This window comes from Mesoplodon bidens, assembly GCF_964165515.1.
Source record: "Mesoplodon bidens genome assembly, chromosome: 4".
Classification (NCBI taxonomy): domain Eukaryota; kingdom Metazoa; phylum Chordata; class Mammalia; order Artiodactyla; family Ziphiidae; genus Mesoplodon; species Mesoplodon bidens.
Genome location: NC_138160.1, coordinates 141,521,743 through 141,538,986, shown reverse-complemented (window position 1 = coordinate 141,538,986; position 17,244 = coordinate 141,521,743). Strand labels below are relative to the sequence as shown.

The window sequence follows — 17,244 nt, the reverse complement described above, 5'->3', positions numbered from 1 at the left end:
GCCCACGCATATGCTGCTGGGGATTCCTCACCTCTGGACCACCAACTGGCCCAAGAGCACACCTAACACTCCACACAACTCACCCCCGCCCCCACCAAACACACCCATGCCCTGTGGTTAGCTCCCTGTGTGTGCCACCATGGGCAGCAAACGCAAGCATTTGCAGATGGCTAGTGAACAGGCACAGAAAGTCAGCCTGATTCTGAGGGACTGGGAGAAAACACACACTCTTGATTGTTTCAAAGCACCACTCTAGGGAAAGCAAACAGGAGACTGCTAGCATCTGGCTTGACTCTGCAGGATCAAGAGAAGGTATATGATCTTAAGAATCCTCCCTTTCCCCAAGCGGGAACAAGAAATGTCAAGAAGATGTATCTATAGAAAAAGTCTGAGAAAGTCTAAGAATCCCTACAGGGCTGACAGAAGATATTTTACTCCCAAAATCAGTCAGAAAAGACTGGGGGAGGTAATTCCTTCTTCAAATGTGAAAACATCAATGCACGATTTCAGGAAACATGAAAAATCAGGGAAACATGACAAGACCAAAGGAACACAATACTTTTCCTGTAACCGACCCCAAAGAAATGAAGATCTGTGATCTGCCTGATAAAGAATTCAAAACATTGCTTTAAGGAAGCTCAATGAGCTACAAGAAAACACCAAAAGACAGTTCAGTGAAATCAGGAAAACAATATATGCACAAAATGAGAAGTTTAACAGAGAGATAAGAAATCATGAAAAAGAACCAAAGAGAAATTCTGGAGCTAAAATGGAAAATGCAGTAGACTATCAACAACGGACTTGATCAAGCAGAGGAAAGAATTTGTAAGCTCCAAGGTAGATCATTTGAAATTACAGTTGGCCCTCCACAGATTCTGCATTTGCAGATTCAACCAACTTCAGATCAAAACTATTTGAAAAGGGGGAACCTTCAAGATGATGGAGGAGTAAGATGTGGAGATTACCTTCCTCCCCACAAATACATCAAAAATACATCTACATGTGGAACAGCTCCTACAGAACACCTACTGAAGGCTGGCAGAAGACCTCAGACCTCCCAAAAGGCAAGAAACTCCCCCACGTACCTGGGTAGGGTAAAAGAAAAAAGAAAAAACAGAGACAAAGTATAGGGACAGGACCTGCACCTCTGGGAGGGAGCCATGAAGGAGGAAAGGTTTCCACACACTAGGAAGGCCCTTCACGGGCGGAGACTGCGGGTGGCGGAGTGGGGGAGCTTCAAAGCCATGGAGGAGAGCACAGCAATAGGGGTGCGGAGGGCAAAGCGGAGAGATTCCCGCACAGAGGATCGGTGCCAACCAGCACTCACCAGCCCAAGAGGTTTGTCTGCTCACCTGCCAGGGTGGGTGGGGGCTGGGAGTTGAGGCTTGGGCTTCAGAGGTCAGACCCCAGGGAGAGGACTGGGGTTGGCTGCGTGAACACAGCCTGAAGGGGGCTAGTGCACCACAGCTAGCCAGGAGGGAGTCCAAGAAAATGTCTGGAACTGCCTAAGAGGCAAGAGACCATTGTTTTGGGGTGCATGAGGAGAGGGAATTCCTTCCCTGTCTGCCCACAGAAGGTAGAGTACTGCCTAAATGAGCTCCAGAGATAGGCACGAGCTGCAGCTATCATCTCGGACACCAGAGACAGGCATGAAATGCTAATGCTACTGCTGCAGCCACCAAGAATCCTGTGTGCAAGCACAGGTCACTACTATCACCACCCCCTCAGGAGCCTGTGCCACACACCACTGCCAGAGCCCCATGATCCAAGGACAAGTTCCCTGGGAGAACACACGGTGGGCCTCAAGCTATTGTAAAGTCACACCAGCCTCTGCCACCACAGGCTCGCCCCGCATTCCAGTTATAGCTACTGTACCCCTCCTTCTCCCCTGGCCTGAGTGAGCCAGAGCCCCCTAATCAGCCACTGCTTTAATCCCATCCTGTCTGAGTGGGAACAGAAGGCTGAGGGTGACCTACATGCAGGGGTGGGGCCAAAACAAAAGCTGAACCCCAGGAGCTGTGCAAACAAAGAAGAGAAAGGGAAATTTCTCCATGCAGCCTCAGGAGCAGTGGATTAAGTCTCTACAATCAACATGATGTACCCTGCATCTGTGGAATATCTGAATAGACAACAAATCATCCCAAAATTGAGGTGGTGGACTTTGGGAACACCTGTAGATTTGGGGTTTGCTGTCTGTGACTGATTTGTTTCTGATATTTATGTTTATCTTAGTTTAGTTTTTAGTGCTTGTTATCATTGGTGGATTTGTTTATTGGTTTGGTTTCTCTCTTCTTTGTTTTTTTCTTCCCTTTTTCTCCCTTTATTATTATTATTATTTTTTATTTTAATAATTTATTTTATTTTATTCAAATTTTTTTCTTTCCTTTTTTCTCCCTTTTCTTCTGAGCCATGTGGCAGACAGGGTCTTGGTGCTCTGGCCTGGTGTCAGGCCTGAGCCTCTGAGGTGGGAGAGCCAAGCTCAGGACACTGGACCACCAAAGACCTCCCAGCCCCATGTAATATCAACCGGCAGGAGTTCTCCCAGAGATCTCCATCTCAACACTAAGACCCAGCTCTACCCAATGGCCAGCACGTTCCAGTGCTGGATGCCCCATGCCAAACAACTAGCAAGACAGGAACACAACCACACCCATTAGCAGAGAGGCTGCCTAAAATCATACTAAATTCACAGACACCCCTAAACACACCACTGGACGTGGCCCTGCCCACCAGAAAGAAAAGATCCAGCCCCACCCCACAGAAAAGAGGCACCAGTCCCCTCCAACAGGAAGCCTACAAAAGCCACTGAACCAACCTCACCCACTGGGGGCAGACACCAAAAACAACAGAAACTACGAACTTGCAGTTTGCGAAAAGGAGACGCCAAACACAGTAAGTTAAGCAAAATGAGAAGACAAATACGCAGCAGGTGAAGGAGCAAGGTAAAAACCCACCAGACCAAACAAATGAAGAGGAAATAGGCAGCCTACCTGAAAAAGAATTCAGAGTAATGATAGAAAAGATATCCAAAATCATGGAAATACAAAGGAGAAAATACAAGAAATGTTTAACAGGGACCTAGAAGAACTAAAGAGCAAACAAACAATGCTGAAGAACACAATAAATGAAATTAAAAATTCTCTAGAAGGAATCAATAGCAGAATAACTGAGGCAGAAGAATGGATACGTGACCTGGAAAATAAAATAGTGGAAATAACTAGCACAGAGCAGAATAAAGAAAAAAGGAGGACAATAACCTGAGGATAGTCTCAGAGACCTCTGGGACGACACTAAATGCACCAACATTTGAATTATAAGGGTCCCAGAAGAGGAAGAGAAAAAGAAAGGGTCTAAGAAAATATTTGAAGAGATTACAGTTGAAAACTTCCCTAACATTGGAAAGGAAATAGGCAGTCAAGTCCAGGAAGTGCAGAGAGTCCCATACAGGATAAATCCAAGGAGAAACACGCCAAGGCACATATTAATCAAACTATCAAAAATTAAATACAAAGAAAAAATATTAAAAACAGTAAGGGAAAAGCAACAAAAAACTTACAAGGGAATCCCTATAAGGTTAAGAGCTGATCTTTCAGCAGAAACTCTGCAAGCCAGAAGGGAGTGGCAGGACATATTTAAAGTGATGAAAGGGGAAAACCCACAACCAAGATTACTCTACCCAGCAAGGATCTCATTCAGAATCCACGGAGAAATTAAAAACTTTACAGAGAAGCAAAAACTAATAGAATTCAGCACCACCAAACCAGCTTTACAACAAATGCTAAAGGAACTTCTCTAGGCAGGAAACACAAGAGAAGGAAAAGGCCTAAAATAACAAACCCAAAACAGTAACGAAAATGGTAATAGGAACATACATATCGATAACTACCTTAAATGTAAATGGATTAAATGCTCCCACCAAAAGACATAGACTGGCTGAATGGATACAAAAATAAGACCCATATATATGCTGTCTACAAGACACCCACTTCAGACCTAGGGACACATACAGACTGAAAGGGAGGGGATGGAAAAAGATATTCCACGCAAATGGAAATCAAAAGAAAGCTGGAGGGCTTCCCTGGTGGCACAGTGGTTGAGAGTCCACCTGCCGATGCAGGGGACACGAGTTCGTGCCCCAGTCCGGGAAGATCCCACATGCTGCGGAGCAGCTGGGCCCGTGAGCCTTGACTGCTGAGTCTGCGCGTCTGGAGCCTGTACTCCGCAACAGAAGAGGCCATAACAGTGAGAGGCCCGCATACCGCAAAAAAAAAAAAAAGAAAAAGAAAGCTGGAGTAACAATTCTCATATCACACAAAATAGACTTTTAAAATAAAGATTATTACAAGAGACAAAAAAGGACACTACGTAATGATCAAGGGATCAATCCAAGAAGAAGATATAACAATTGTAAATATTTATGTACCCAACATAGGAGCACCTCAATACATAAGGTAACTGCTAACAGCCATAAAAGGGGAAATCAACAGTAACACAATAATAGTATAGGGGACTTTAACATGTCACTTACACCAATGGACAGATCATCCAAAATGAAAGTAAATAAGGAAACACAAGCTTTAAATGACACATTAAACAAGATGAACTTAATTGATATTTATAGGACATTCCATCCAAAAACAAAAAAATACTTTCTTCTCAAGTGCTCATGGAACATTCTCCAGGATATTTCATATCTTGGGTCACAAATCAAGCCTTGGTAAATTTAATAAAATTGAAATCATAACAAGTATCTTTTCTGACCACAACACTATAAGACTAGATGTCAATTACAGCAAAAAAACTATAAAAACATGGAGGCTAAACAATACACTACTAAATAACCAAGAGATCACTGAAAAAATCAAAAAGGAAATCAAAAAATACCTAGAAACAAATGACAATGAAAACATGATGACCCAAAACCTATGGGATGCAGCAAAATCAGTTCTAAGAGGGAAGTTTATAGCAATACAATCCTACCTCAAGAAACAAGAAAAATTTCAAATAAACAACATATCGTTACACCTAAAGCAATTAGAAAAGAAGAACAAAAAACCCACAAAGTTAGCAGAAGGAAAGAAATCATAAAGATCAGATAAGAAATGAAGGCAATGATAGCAAAGATCAATAAAAATAAAAGCTGGTTCTTTGAGAAAATAAACAAAATTGATAAACCATTAGCCACACTCATCAAGAAGAAAAGGGAGAAGACTCAAATCAACAGAATTAAAAATGAAAAAAGAGAAGTAACAACTGACACTGCAGAAGTACAAAGGATCATGAGAGATTACTACAAGCAACTATATGTCAATAAAATGGACAACCTGGAAGAAATGGACAAATTCTTAGAGAAGCACAACCTTCCGAGACTGAACCGGGAAGAAATAGAAAATATAAACAAACCAATCACAAGTCCTGAAATTGAATGTGATTAAAAATATTCAAACAAACAAAAGCCGAGGACCAGATGGCTTCACAGGCTAATTCTATCAAACATTTAGAGAAGAGCTAACACCTATCCTTCTCAAACTCTTCCAAAATATAGCAGAGGGAGAAACACTCCCAGTTTCATTCTATAAGGCTACCATCACCCTGATACCAAAACCAGACAAAGATGCCACAAAAAAAGAAAACTACGGGCCAATATCAATGATGAACATGGATGCAAAAATCCTCAACAAAATACTAGCAAACAGAATCCAACAACACATTAAAAGGATCATACACCATGATTAAGTGGAGTTTATCCCAGGAGTGCAAGGATTCTTCAATATACGCAAATCAATCAAGGTGGTACACCATATTAACAAATCGAAGGAGAAAAACCATATGATCCTCTCAATAGATGCAGAGAAAGCTTTTGACAAAATTCAACTCCCATTTATGATAAAAACCCTCCAGAAAGTAGGCACAGAGGGAACTTCCCTCAACATAATAAAGGCCATATATGACAAACCCACAGCCAGCATCGTCCTCAATGGTGAAAAACTGAAACCATTTCCACTAAGATCAGGAACAAGACAAGGTTGCCCACTCTCACCACTATTATTCAACATAGTTTTGGAAGTTTTAGCCACAGCAATCAGAGAAGAAAAACAAATAAAAGGAATCCAAATTGGAAAAGAAGAAGTAAAGCTGTCACTGTTTGCAGATGACATGATACTATACATAGAGAATCCTAAAGATGCTACCAGAAAACTACTAGAACTAATCAATGAATATGTTAAAGTAGCAGGATACAAAATTAATACACAGAAATCTCTTGCATTCCTATACACTAATGATGAAAAATTTGAAAGTGAAATTAAGAAAACACTCCCATTTACCATTGCAACAAAAACAATAAAATATCTAGGAATAAACTGACCTAAGGAGACAAAAGACCTGTATGCAGAAAATTATAAGACACTGATGAAAGAAATTAAAGATGATACAAATAGATGGAGAGATATACCATGTTCTTGGATTGGAAGAATCAACATTGTGAAAATGACTCTACTACCCAAAGCAATCTACAGATTCAATGCAATCCCTATCAAACTACCACTGGCATTTTTCACAGAACTAGAACAAAACATTTCACAATTTGTATGGAAACACAAAAGACCCCGAATAGCCAAAGCAATCTTGAGAACGAAAAACGGAGCTGGAGGATTCAGGCTCCCTGACTTCAGACTATACTACAAAGCTACAGTAATCAATACAGTATGGTACTGGCACAAAAACAGAAAGATAGATCAATGGAACAGGATAGAAAGCCCAGAGATAAACCCACGCACATATGGTCATCTTATCTTTGATAAAGATATGTACAGTGGAGAAAGGGCAGCCTCTTCAATAAGTGGTACTGGGAAAACTGGACAGGTACATGTAAAAGTATGAGATTATAACACTCCCTAACACCATACACAAAAATAAGCTCAAAATGGGTTAAAGACTAAATGTAAGGCCAAAATTTATAAGCAGCTGATGCAGCTCAATAACAAAAAAACAAAAAAACCCAATCCAAACATGGGCAGTAGACCTAAATAGACAGTTCTCCAAAGATATACAGATTGCCAACAAACACATGAAAGAATGCTCAACATCATTAATCATTGGAGAAATGCAAATCAAAACTACAATGAGATATCATCTCACACCGGTCAGAATGGTCATCATCAAAAAAATCTAGAAACAATAAATGCTGGAGAGGGTGTGGAGAAAAGGGAACACTCTTGCACTGCTGGTGGGAACGTGAATTGGTACAGCCACTATGGAGAACAGTATGGAGGTTCCTTAAAAAACTAAAAATAGGGCTTCCCTGGTGGCTCAGTGGTTGAGAGTCCTCCTGCCGATGCAGGGGACACGGGTTTGTGCCCTGGTCCAGGAAGATCCCACATGCTGCAGAGCAGCTGGGCCTGTGAGCCATGGCCGCTGAGCCTGCACGTCCGGAGCTTGTGCTCCACAACGGGAGAGGCCACAGCAGTGAGAGGCCCGTGTACCGCAAAAAAAAAAAAAAAAAAAAAAACTAAAAATAGAGCTACCATATGACCCAGCAATCCCACTACTGGGCATATACCCCGAGAAAACCATAATTCAAAAAGAGTCATGTACCAAAATGTTCATTGCAGCTCTATGTACAATAGCCAGGAGATGGAAACAACCTAAGTGTCCATCATCGGATGAATGGATAAAGAAGATGTGGCACATATATACAATGGAATATTACTCAGCCATAAAAAGAAATGAAATTGAGTTATTTGTAGTGAGGTGGATGGACCTAGAGTCTGTCATACAGAGTGAAGTTAGAAAGAGAAAGACAAATACTGTATGTTAACACATATATATGGAATATAAGAAAAAAATGTCATGAAGAACCTAGGGGTAAGATGGGAATAAAGATGCAGACGTACTAGAGAATGGACTTGAGGATATGGGGAGGGGGAAGGGTAAGCTGTGACAAAGTTAGAGAGTGGCATGGACATATATACAGTACCAAACGTAAAATAGATAGCTAGTGGGAAGCAGCCACATAGCACAGGGAGATCAGCTCCGTGCTTTGTGACCACCTGGATGGGTGGGATAGGGAGGGTGGGAGGGAGGGAGACGCAAGAGGGAGGAGATATGGGAACATATGTATATGTATAACTGATTCACTTTGTTATAAAGCAGAAACTAACACACCATTGTAAAGCAGTTATACTCCAATAAAGATGTAAAAAAAAAAAGAATGCAGTGTAATTTTCCTTTCTTCTAAACTTGTGTGCTTCAGGCATCCAAATTGTTCTGGCCTTATAAAATGAGATAGAGAATATCCCGCCCCATATTTTCTAAAAGCATACCCTTAGTCTTGATATTAACAACTCTCCTGTTAGTGCCACTGGCTCTGCAAGCAGCCAAGCGGGCTCATCTCTGTGCTGACCCCACGGCTGGGGTGCCCAATATATGGCTTGAACAGCTCACTCCCCAGGGAACATCTCCACCCATGTATTCGCCCTTTCCTCTGAGTTCTTACACAGGGGCACAGGTCCTGACGTGACTGCTTCTCCTTCCCACCTACCTGATTCCATGTGGATCTTTCTTACAGCCTTGGTTGTACAGGAGTCTTCCTGCCAGTCTCCGGTTAGTTTTCAGTGAGAATTGTTTCATGTGTAGATGTATTTTTGATGTGTCCATGGCAGGGAGGTAAATTCTATGGCCTACTACTCTGCCATCTTGATCTCCTGTGTTTCATTGTCTTAAATAACAAGTACTTCACCAGGTACTAGGCTCTCTGCTAAGATGATTTTATTGATTAAAAATGTAGAGTCCCACAATTGTCAAGGCATTTCAGGTATCCAGACATACCTTGCTCAGTTTCCTGTTTCCCTCTTAAGGCTAACTTGGCCATTCTCTCCCTCTTCCTAGTACTGTGGTGATGCATTTGTCAAGCAGCATGGACAGTGGTGTGATAGATTTTATCTTCATCATCCCAGAATCCTAATTTGAATGCACTGACAAATTGTTGCTTTTGAATATACATTTACAAGTAGCATGTACAAGTAGCATATTCTAATGTTGATCTCAGGTGCTGAGTGTGGGCCCTGTTTTGATACTGTAATTTCTAGATATTCCTTTTGCAGTCAGAAATTAGAAGACTTTCATAACCAGGGCAAGAATTTGCAACTTCATTTAGGTTAAAGTTTTTAAAAGGCAATTGATGGAATCTGATGAACCCTTCGGGATACCTAAATCTCTACTTCTCTAAGTTTGCATCCTTCTGGTATGAGTTCAGCTGCAAAGCATGGAAACCTGAGTTCAAATCCCTTAAACACTTACCACTGGAGAGTCAAGTACTTTGGATCCATATCTTCACCTCACTTTATCTTTTCATGAGCATAAATAGAAGGATTTTAGAAGCACCTGACTCATAGGTCAGCAGAGAAAATGAAATTAATTAGTATGAGAAAAGTGCTGAAAACTATGCCTGACAGTAGAGCATTGCAAGTGTTAGTGATAGTGTGAACAGTCAATAATAATTATTGCATTTAATTTTATGATACCTGGTAATACCATTATTATTACAATGATTATAGATCATGTTTGTGATAATAATCCTATAATGGGACAGGAATGGAAATGGGGAATTAAAAGGACAGATTTTGGTGATTCATTGAAAATGATGAGTTTGAATGGAGCCATGAACTTGAACTCACAGAGCATTAGAAGAACATTGATGAGTCAGGCCCTCATTTTCCTCTTTAATTATGCTGGTTCTGCTCCAACACATAAACAATTTGATGTTCTAGGCCCACAGTGATCTGTGCTCTAGAAGAGTGGTTGTCAAAGTAAAACCCAGACCAACACAGCAACATTTGGGAATGTGTTAGAAAGGCAAATTTCCAGCCCCATGTCCAACTTCTGAATCTCAAATTCTGAGTGTGGAGCCAAACATTTGGGTTTTGACAGGTCCTTGAGTTGATTCTAATGCAAGGCACAGTTTGAGAAACTCTGCTGTAAAGTCATATTTCATATGCTTGGTTTTGGTTTTCCTGCTTGCTGGTTTGAAGCTTTGGAGAATTCTCAGTGAATCAGCCATATGTTGTTCCCTATTTTTTTTTTAACTTTATTTTATTTATTTATTTATTTTTTTAAACATCTTTATTGGAGTATAATTGTTTTTACAATGGTGTGTTTGTTTCTGCTTTATAACAAAGTGAATCAGCTATACATATACATATTTCCCCACATCTCCTCCCTCCTGAGTCTCCCTCCCGCCCTCCCTATCCCACCCCTCTAGGTGGTCACAAAGCACTGAGCTGATCAACCTGTGCTATGCAGCTGCTTTCAACTAGCTATCTATTTTACATGTTGTTCCCTATTTTATTCCTATTGTTTGGCACAATGTGGGAAAGTTCAAATTAGTTTTGAGTGTAGGAGAGAGAAGGACAGAAAGATTAGAGGTTGAGGAAGTGAGAGAGACTGAGAGAAAGGCAGAAGGCAAAGAAAAACATGAGGACTATTCACTTCAATTTACAATACAGATATCACAGTTTTCTAAAGTAAGTGATTTGTGTACATCTGCTATATGTCTTATCACATGTATTTTTCCCAGCAGACTCATCCACACATGGAATCAGAAAGCCAAACAGGTATAGGAGAAGTTCTCCTCTTGGGCCTCTCAGAGGATCCAGAACTGCAGCCCCTCTTCTTTTGTCTATTCCTGACCATATACCTGGTCACTGTGCTTGGGAACCTGTTCATCATCCTCGCCGTCAGTTCTGACTCTCACCTCCACACCCCCATGTACATCTTCCTCTCCCACCTGCCCGTCACTGACATCAGTTTCAGCACCACCACAGTCCTCAAGATGCTAGTGAACCTCCAGACACAAAACAAATCCATCACATATGCAGGGTGCTTAGCTCAGGTGAACCCAAGATCAGGGTTATTTCTATAGTGACTTTGTGAACAATGTTCTTAGGAGAATTTTAGTGTCAGAAAGAGAACAGGGTAGGGGAAGGAGTTGAGCAAGTGTGTCATTATAGCCAGAGCACTAGCCGCAGCTTAGGTTTTAGGTGTTCTTATACAAAAAAAAAAAAAAAAAGGTAGCTATGTGAGGAGATGGATATGATAATTATATTGACCACAATGATAATTTTACTGAGCATGTATATCAAGTCAACATGGCTTACAACTTAAATATGTATTTTTTAAAATACACAGAGAGAAAAGCATATCATTCTCTTTGTGTCTCAAGGTGAGGCAATCAGCCAACACGAATTTGGGAAAGGTGAGGAATTTGTCAAATTAAGGTCATTTTTTAAATTGTTTCTTTTCCTATGCAAAAGCTTTTCAGCTTGTAGTAGTCTACCTGTTTATTTTTGTTTTGTTGCCTTTATTCTTGATGTCACTTCCAAAAATGTATTGCCTAAACCAATGTCAAACAGCATAACCCCTATGTTTTGTTCAGGAGTTTTCCATTTCAGATCTTACATTTAATTCTTTAATCTATTCTGAGTTAACGTCTGTCATTGGTGTAAGACAGGAGTCCAGATTCATTATTTAATCCTCATTACCTGAAACAGCATCCTCTTCCCTAAGGGCATAGATCAGCAGAGCCACTTGACTCCAGCCCACCTACCATTTTAAGTGTCAGATCTTTTGGTGCTACATGGAAAATTTAACCTTTTTTTGAGCCAGCTAAGGCTTTGTGTATTTTACCTAATATACATGTGCTTGAAATTTACTGCTGTTAAGATGTTCCTCAGTGATATTAAAATGCCATCTTGTCATAAGTTTATTTTTAAAATATATCTAGAAATATACAGCATAAGAAAATTCATATAGAAAAAGTTAGAATGAAAATAAATGATGAACACATGAAAATACTGAAGTCTTTAAAGAAAAATGTTTTTAAGTGAATATTAAGATAGAGCACCATCACATTTTAAATTATGGATGAAATCTCATGAGATCTACTATATAATAGACAAAACTGCACACTAGTGCCTTTGGTGACATTGTACTTTATCACAACACAATTTTAAAATAAAAAACCATAATTCAATCCAAAGTTGCCTAAATGTGAAGGAAAATGTACATTGAATCTATTGTGTGAAAAATGGAAAACATGGTTATGAAAGCCTAAAAAGAGTATGACGTCAGTTTATACTGAGCACAGTCACAATAGATCATAGGGAATAACTTTGATACTGCTGTATAAAATATAAAGAACAGGAATTAACATTCAGTGGCTCTAAAACTGAAATGCCCCTAAGTGTCTGAATTTTATAATATCTTAACTATATTCATAAATGTACTATTTGTACCTAATATGTAAAATATTTTTTCACACAAAAATTGAAATCAGGCTTTCTGGTATTATTAATTTGAGATGCCTTTTTTGTAATTTTATAAAAGGATCCAGGAGTTCATTAGAAGAGAAGTGTGTGTACATATGTGCAAGGTATGTAAAATGCAGGCGAGCATGAACAGGTAAAGAGAATGGGTAATGTATCCTTGCCTCACAAGTCAGGGATTAGTCATCATGAATTCCTCTCTTCTGTAGTTTTGGTCTTTAATGATTTGACTGCTCAAGGATCAGAATGACATTAATAATATATGTCTAATGAGGAGCTTTGGATATTAATCCCCTGGGGAAAACGAGATACTCTAAAGAATCAACTTGTGACATTTCAACGGCTCTTGCCTAGTCAAAACAGGCACACCTTCCAGAGATAATCCTGAACTAAAATTGCATTGTCTCATTTGGTCTCTCTGCCCTTTCTGAGTACAGATCTGTCTTCAATATCCAGGTGTCATTTCAAGTTTCATCTCACACTGATGCCAGTCAGGTAAATTCATGCATGTTAGATAATGCTTTTGTAATGAGATGAGGCATTTTACTCCAAAGTCATCTATGGGAAGCAACGAGCAGAGTACATGTATGAAATGATCAGAACCAAGTCTCCCATGGGACTCCAGACAAATTGTCTTCTTGGTGCCAAATTCTCATGATTGTTTGCATCAATGCTCACCCAGTTCTCAGTCTGCTGGTCTAATATCTTCTCTAAAAATGGGGGAAAAATTTATCCTCCTGAGAAGAGATCTGCCCCTTCTCAAACATGACGACTGTTACAAAATTTTCTGACACTTACTTAAATTCTTCTTGTGGTTGTGGGGAAGGTGTTTTGTCAGCTTTCCCTTCATGTCCATTCCTGCTTCTTTAAACACCACTGCACAGAAGTGTGTCTGCATTACCTCTGGACTTGGGCTATGAAATTATGGGGGAGAAAGTAGAGACACAGAGAAACAGCTAGCTGCCATCCCAGTACACCTGTTTCTCTTTATAAAATTGCCAAGTATTTAATATAAGAACAGCAGAGATAGTATAATAAATTTTAAAAAATAACCATCCTTCAACTTATTCTAGAATTTTCAAATGTTGACACTCTATCATATCAACTTCAGGGGTTTTTTAAGAATAAAGTTACAAAATAATACACACATACAAAAGCCCTCCCTTTCGCATCCCCTCAGTTGTTGTTCTCCTCTTCCTAGAGACAACATCACCTTGAATGTGGTGGTATCCCTCATGCATTGCTTTATGGTATATATGTGTTCCAGAAAATACATTGATAAAAGGAATCAACACAGCAGAATGGAGAAATAAAACATGATGTAACTTGCAGTGGAATACTCCCTGGTGATTAAAAATAATGAAGAGGGATTAAATATAGCAACAATAGAGAAAAGTGAAATCACATAAGAATGCAAATTGTAAATGACATGCACTGTATGCTGAGTACTATGCTGGCTGCCCTGTCTCTATTCATTTCTCATCATTGCAACATCCCTATGCAGCTTTATGAGAGTTCCCATCATACAAATGAGGACACCAAATCTTCTCATACAATTGAACCATTTTCCCTATTCTCAAAGGAAGTGCTGGTCCTGGATTCAGTTCAGAGTGCTTGAGTCTAAGTAATACAGCAAATAATAAAGGCTGTCATGCCCACTTCCATCCCCCGCCAGGAGAAAGAGGACCACTGCTTTACGGAGACAGTCCTATAGGATGCCTGAATATTTTGTAAGTATCATATGTCTTCTTATCTTGTAATTCTCTGTCTTGCAAGGGCCAAAAATTGTTGCTATTTTCTTCGACTTTTTAGAAGCCTATGCATTTTGTTCTTTCTCTCATTTATCTTTTAAAAAACAAAATCATATGCCTCCTATCACCTTAGGGGAAGAGGTCCCATTAGGCTGAGACAGAGAATGTCATTGATATTTGCACACCTTCTCTTAGAATTAATTGTTAATGCAGGTGCGTTACATTTCATGAGGGAGTCTTATGAGCTCTAGTTTACAGGCAACATTTTCTAATCTTTGCTCAGGTGCAGAGTGTATCCTTGGATAGATGCCATGACCTGCTATACAGTATTTCATGCGTAGGGATGGACATACACTGTAGGGAAGAGAAAAGATTTAGAGCATGGTCCTAGATTAAAATATTAAAATTTTAAAGGAAAATTGTAAAATCTGAGTGTTGGTTTAGAAATGCTAATTCTGTACTATCCAGCGACATTGACAATGATTGGTTAAGAGAGTCAACTCAGCAGTCAGATAATCTTAGCTCAGACTTAGTCTTTTCCACACACTGTGTCTTTCATGTCCATGATGTACCCTCACTTTACCTAAGTGTCCGCATGGATGAATGGAGTGATAGTACGATCTAACTCATCTGTAATTTGACAAGCCCTTCAGATGACTCTGCAGCAGGTCAAAGTTTAGGCATCGTGCATTACAAAAGAGAGAGAATAACTTCATTCTCATTTTTCTTTTGCTTGAGGCAAGAAATATTTCTGAAGGAAACGCTGTGTCTTATTCTTTGTTTCAGTCTTAACACTTGGCACAGGTGTGATACAGAGTTGGTGACCAATCAAAATAATGGCCAATAAAGAGAGTAGAGGGAAGAGGAAGTATGAGAGATGTTGATGGAGAGAAAAATTAGCAAAGGGACAGACTTGCATCGTCTTTTGGGTTCACAATATACACAGAGTTTTATTTTTTATTTAAGCACAGTTTCAAAGTGCTAGCATATATGACATTCATCTGGAGGGTATGTTAAAACTTAGATTGCTAGCCCTTACCTCCAGAGTTTATCAGCAGTAAATCTGGAGTGGTACCAAGGATTGCATTTCTAACAAGTTCTCAGTTGATGCTGGTGCTGCTCATCTGGGGAACATTCTTTTCCTTTTCTTTTCACTCCATTTCCCCATCAGATTCATCGACAACATGGAACTCAGAAATGAAACAGATGTTTCAGAATTCCTTCTCCTGGGATTGACAGATGATCTAGAACTGCAGTCCTTCTTATTCTGCCTGTTCCTAGCAATGTACCTGATCACTGTCCTAGGAAACCTGCTCATCATCCTGGCTGTTAGCTGTGACTCCCACCTCCATACCCCAATGTATCTCTTCCTCTCAAACCTTTCCTTTACTGACATCTGTATAAGCACAACTGCGATTCCAAAGATGCTGGTAAACATCCAGGCAGAGATACAGCACATCACTTACATAGGCTGCCTGACCCAGCTTGGCTTTGTCCTGGTTTTTGTTGGTTTAGAAAATTTTCTCCTTGCAGCAATGGCCTATGATCGCTATGTGGCCATTTGTCACCCCCTGAGGTACACGGTTATCATCATCCCCCGATTCTGTGTTCTGCTGATTCTACTCTCACTTTTCATCAGCACAGTGCTTGGCCTGCTCCTCAGTCTGATGGTATTGCGGCTGTCCTTCTGCAAAGACCTGGAAATCCCTCACTTCTTCTGTGAACTTGCTCAAGTCATCAAGCTGGCCTGTTCTGATACCCTCATTAATAACATCTTGATATATTCTGTGGCTAGCCTGTTTTGTGGCATTCCCCTCTCTGGGATCATTTTCTCTTATACTCAAATTGTCCCCTTTGTTTTGAGAATGCCATCAGCAGGGACAAAGCTTAAAGCTTTTTCCACCTGTGGGTCTCACCTTACAGTTGTGTCCTTATTCTATGGGACACTTTTTGGAGTTTACATTAGTTCTGTGGTTACTGACTCATCCAGGAAGACTGCAGTGGCTTCAGTTATGTACATTGTACTTCCTCAAATGATGAACCCTTTTATCTACAGCCTGAGAAACAAGGACATGAAGAGAGCCTTGAGGAAACTTATTAGTAGGATACCTTCTTTCCTGTGATCATGCCCTCTACTTTGGACTTGAGTTTCTAGAACGAGGCAAGGGATTAGGAATCTTGGGTGAGCCATAATGTCTGATACTTTCATTAACAAATTCTCCTAAAACAGCCAACAGCAGAATTTCCAAGTTAACTTTAACTTGGGGTTGACACCACATTTTGCTTTGTTCAGCCATATGCTGCTGGACACATTATTTTCAGTTCTTCAATTCAATTTCTTTGCTCAGTTTCTATAGAAGTAGAGCCTGAAGCAAGGGTTCTAGTTTTTATAAATTTTTTGCATCACTCTCAGAATAAGCAATATTGCCAAAATTATTAGGAAAGGAAGTACTGTAGCAAGTCTGTGGTCATATCTACAGACTAGCTTCCACCTGATCTATGGTGGGGCCATATGATTTGCACCCCAGAGTTAGGTCTATAGTGGAGTAAGAGATCTTACCTTTCACACACCTACTTATTAATGAATTAGACTGAGGAACATAAGTATCTACTATAGTCAGTTTCATTATCTATGAAATGTGTCAGTGGTTTGAAACATGAGATATTTGAATTCCATTAGTGAGGAAGCCTTCAGTTCTAATAAGAAAAAGAATCTCTAATATGTCCAAACAACAAAGAGAGTTATCTTTCATAAAAAGGTCTTCATAGGTAAGAAATGTATGTAAGCCGGGGAGTAGGAATTCATTCAGTCCTGCATGTGTTGTTTTGTCCTGGGACTGGTTTTCCTCAGGGTCATCAGTGGTGTTGCCAGATGAAGATGTCATGTATGGACATGATTTCCAGAGACGGAACCCTGGTTGTCCTTCTTTGAGTCAGGTAATTATAGAATATTCCATGGAGTCAACTAGAATATATTTCTGTAATTAGTTGTATAGTGGCCCTAAAAACAATTTGTCCACATCCTATTTCTTATAACCTATTAATATTATATGATAAAAATGTGGATGTTGTAATCAACTATAATGGAATAGAATCGGAAAAACAGTGAGTGTTACTTATTTAGAATTAGAGTCTTTGTAGAAGATGAGCTAATCCCAGATTGTCTGAAC

General features: G+C 39.8%; 1 protein-coding gene across 2 annotated transcripts; it reads left to right on the top strand.

Annotated features, from left to right (window-relative positions):
- Positions 1 to 10,636: 10,636 nt before the first annotated feature.
- LOC308616268 (olfactory receptor 7G2-like) lies at positions 10,637 to 16,197 on the top strand (the record flags this gene model as incomplete). 2 transcript variants are annotated; one of them, XM_081232528.1, is made up of 2 exons in its annotated part: positions 10,637 to 10,663; positions 15,331 to 16,197. In XM_081232528.1, one exon carries the CDS (start codon positions 15,358 to 15,360, stop codon positions 16,195 to 16,197), a length of 840 nt encoding a protein of 279 aa, XP_081088654.1. The 2 variants fall into 2 exon arrangements, with proteins under 2 accessions (XP_081088654.1, XP_081088653.1); XM_081232527.1 differs by lacking the exon at positions 10,637 to 10,663 and having other exon boundaries at positions 15,259 to 16,197.
- Positions 16,198 to 17,244: the final 1,047 nt, after the last annotated feature.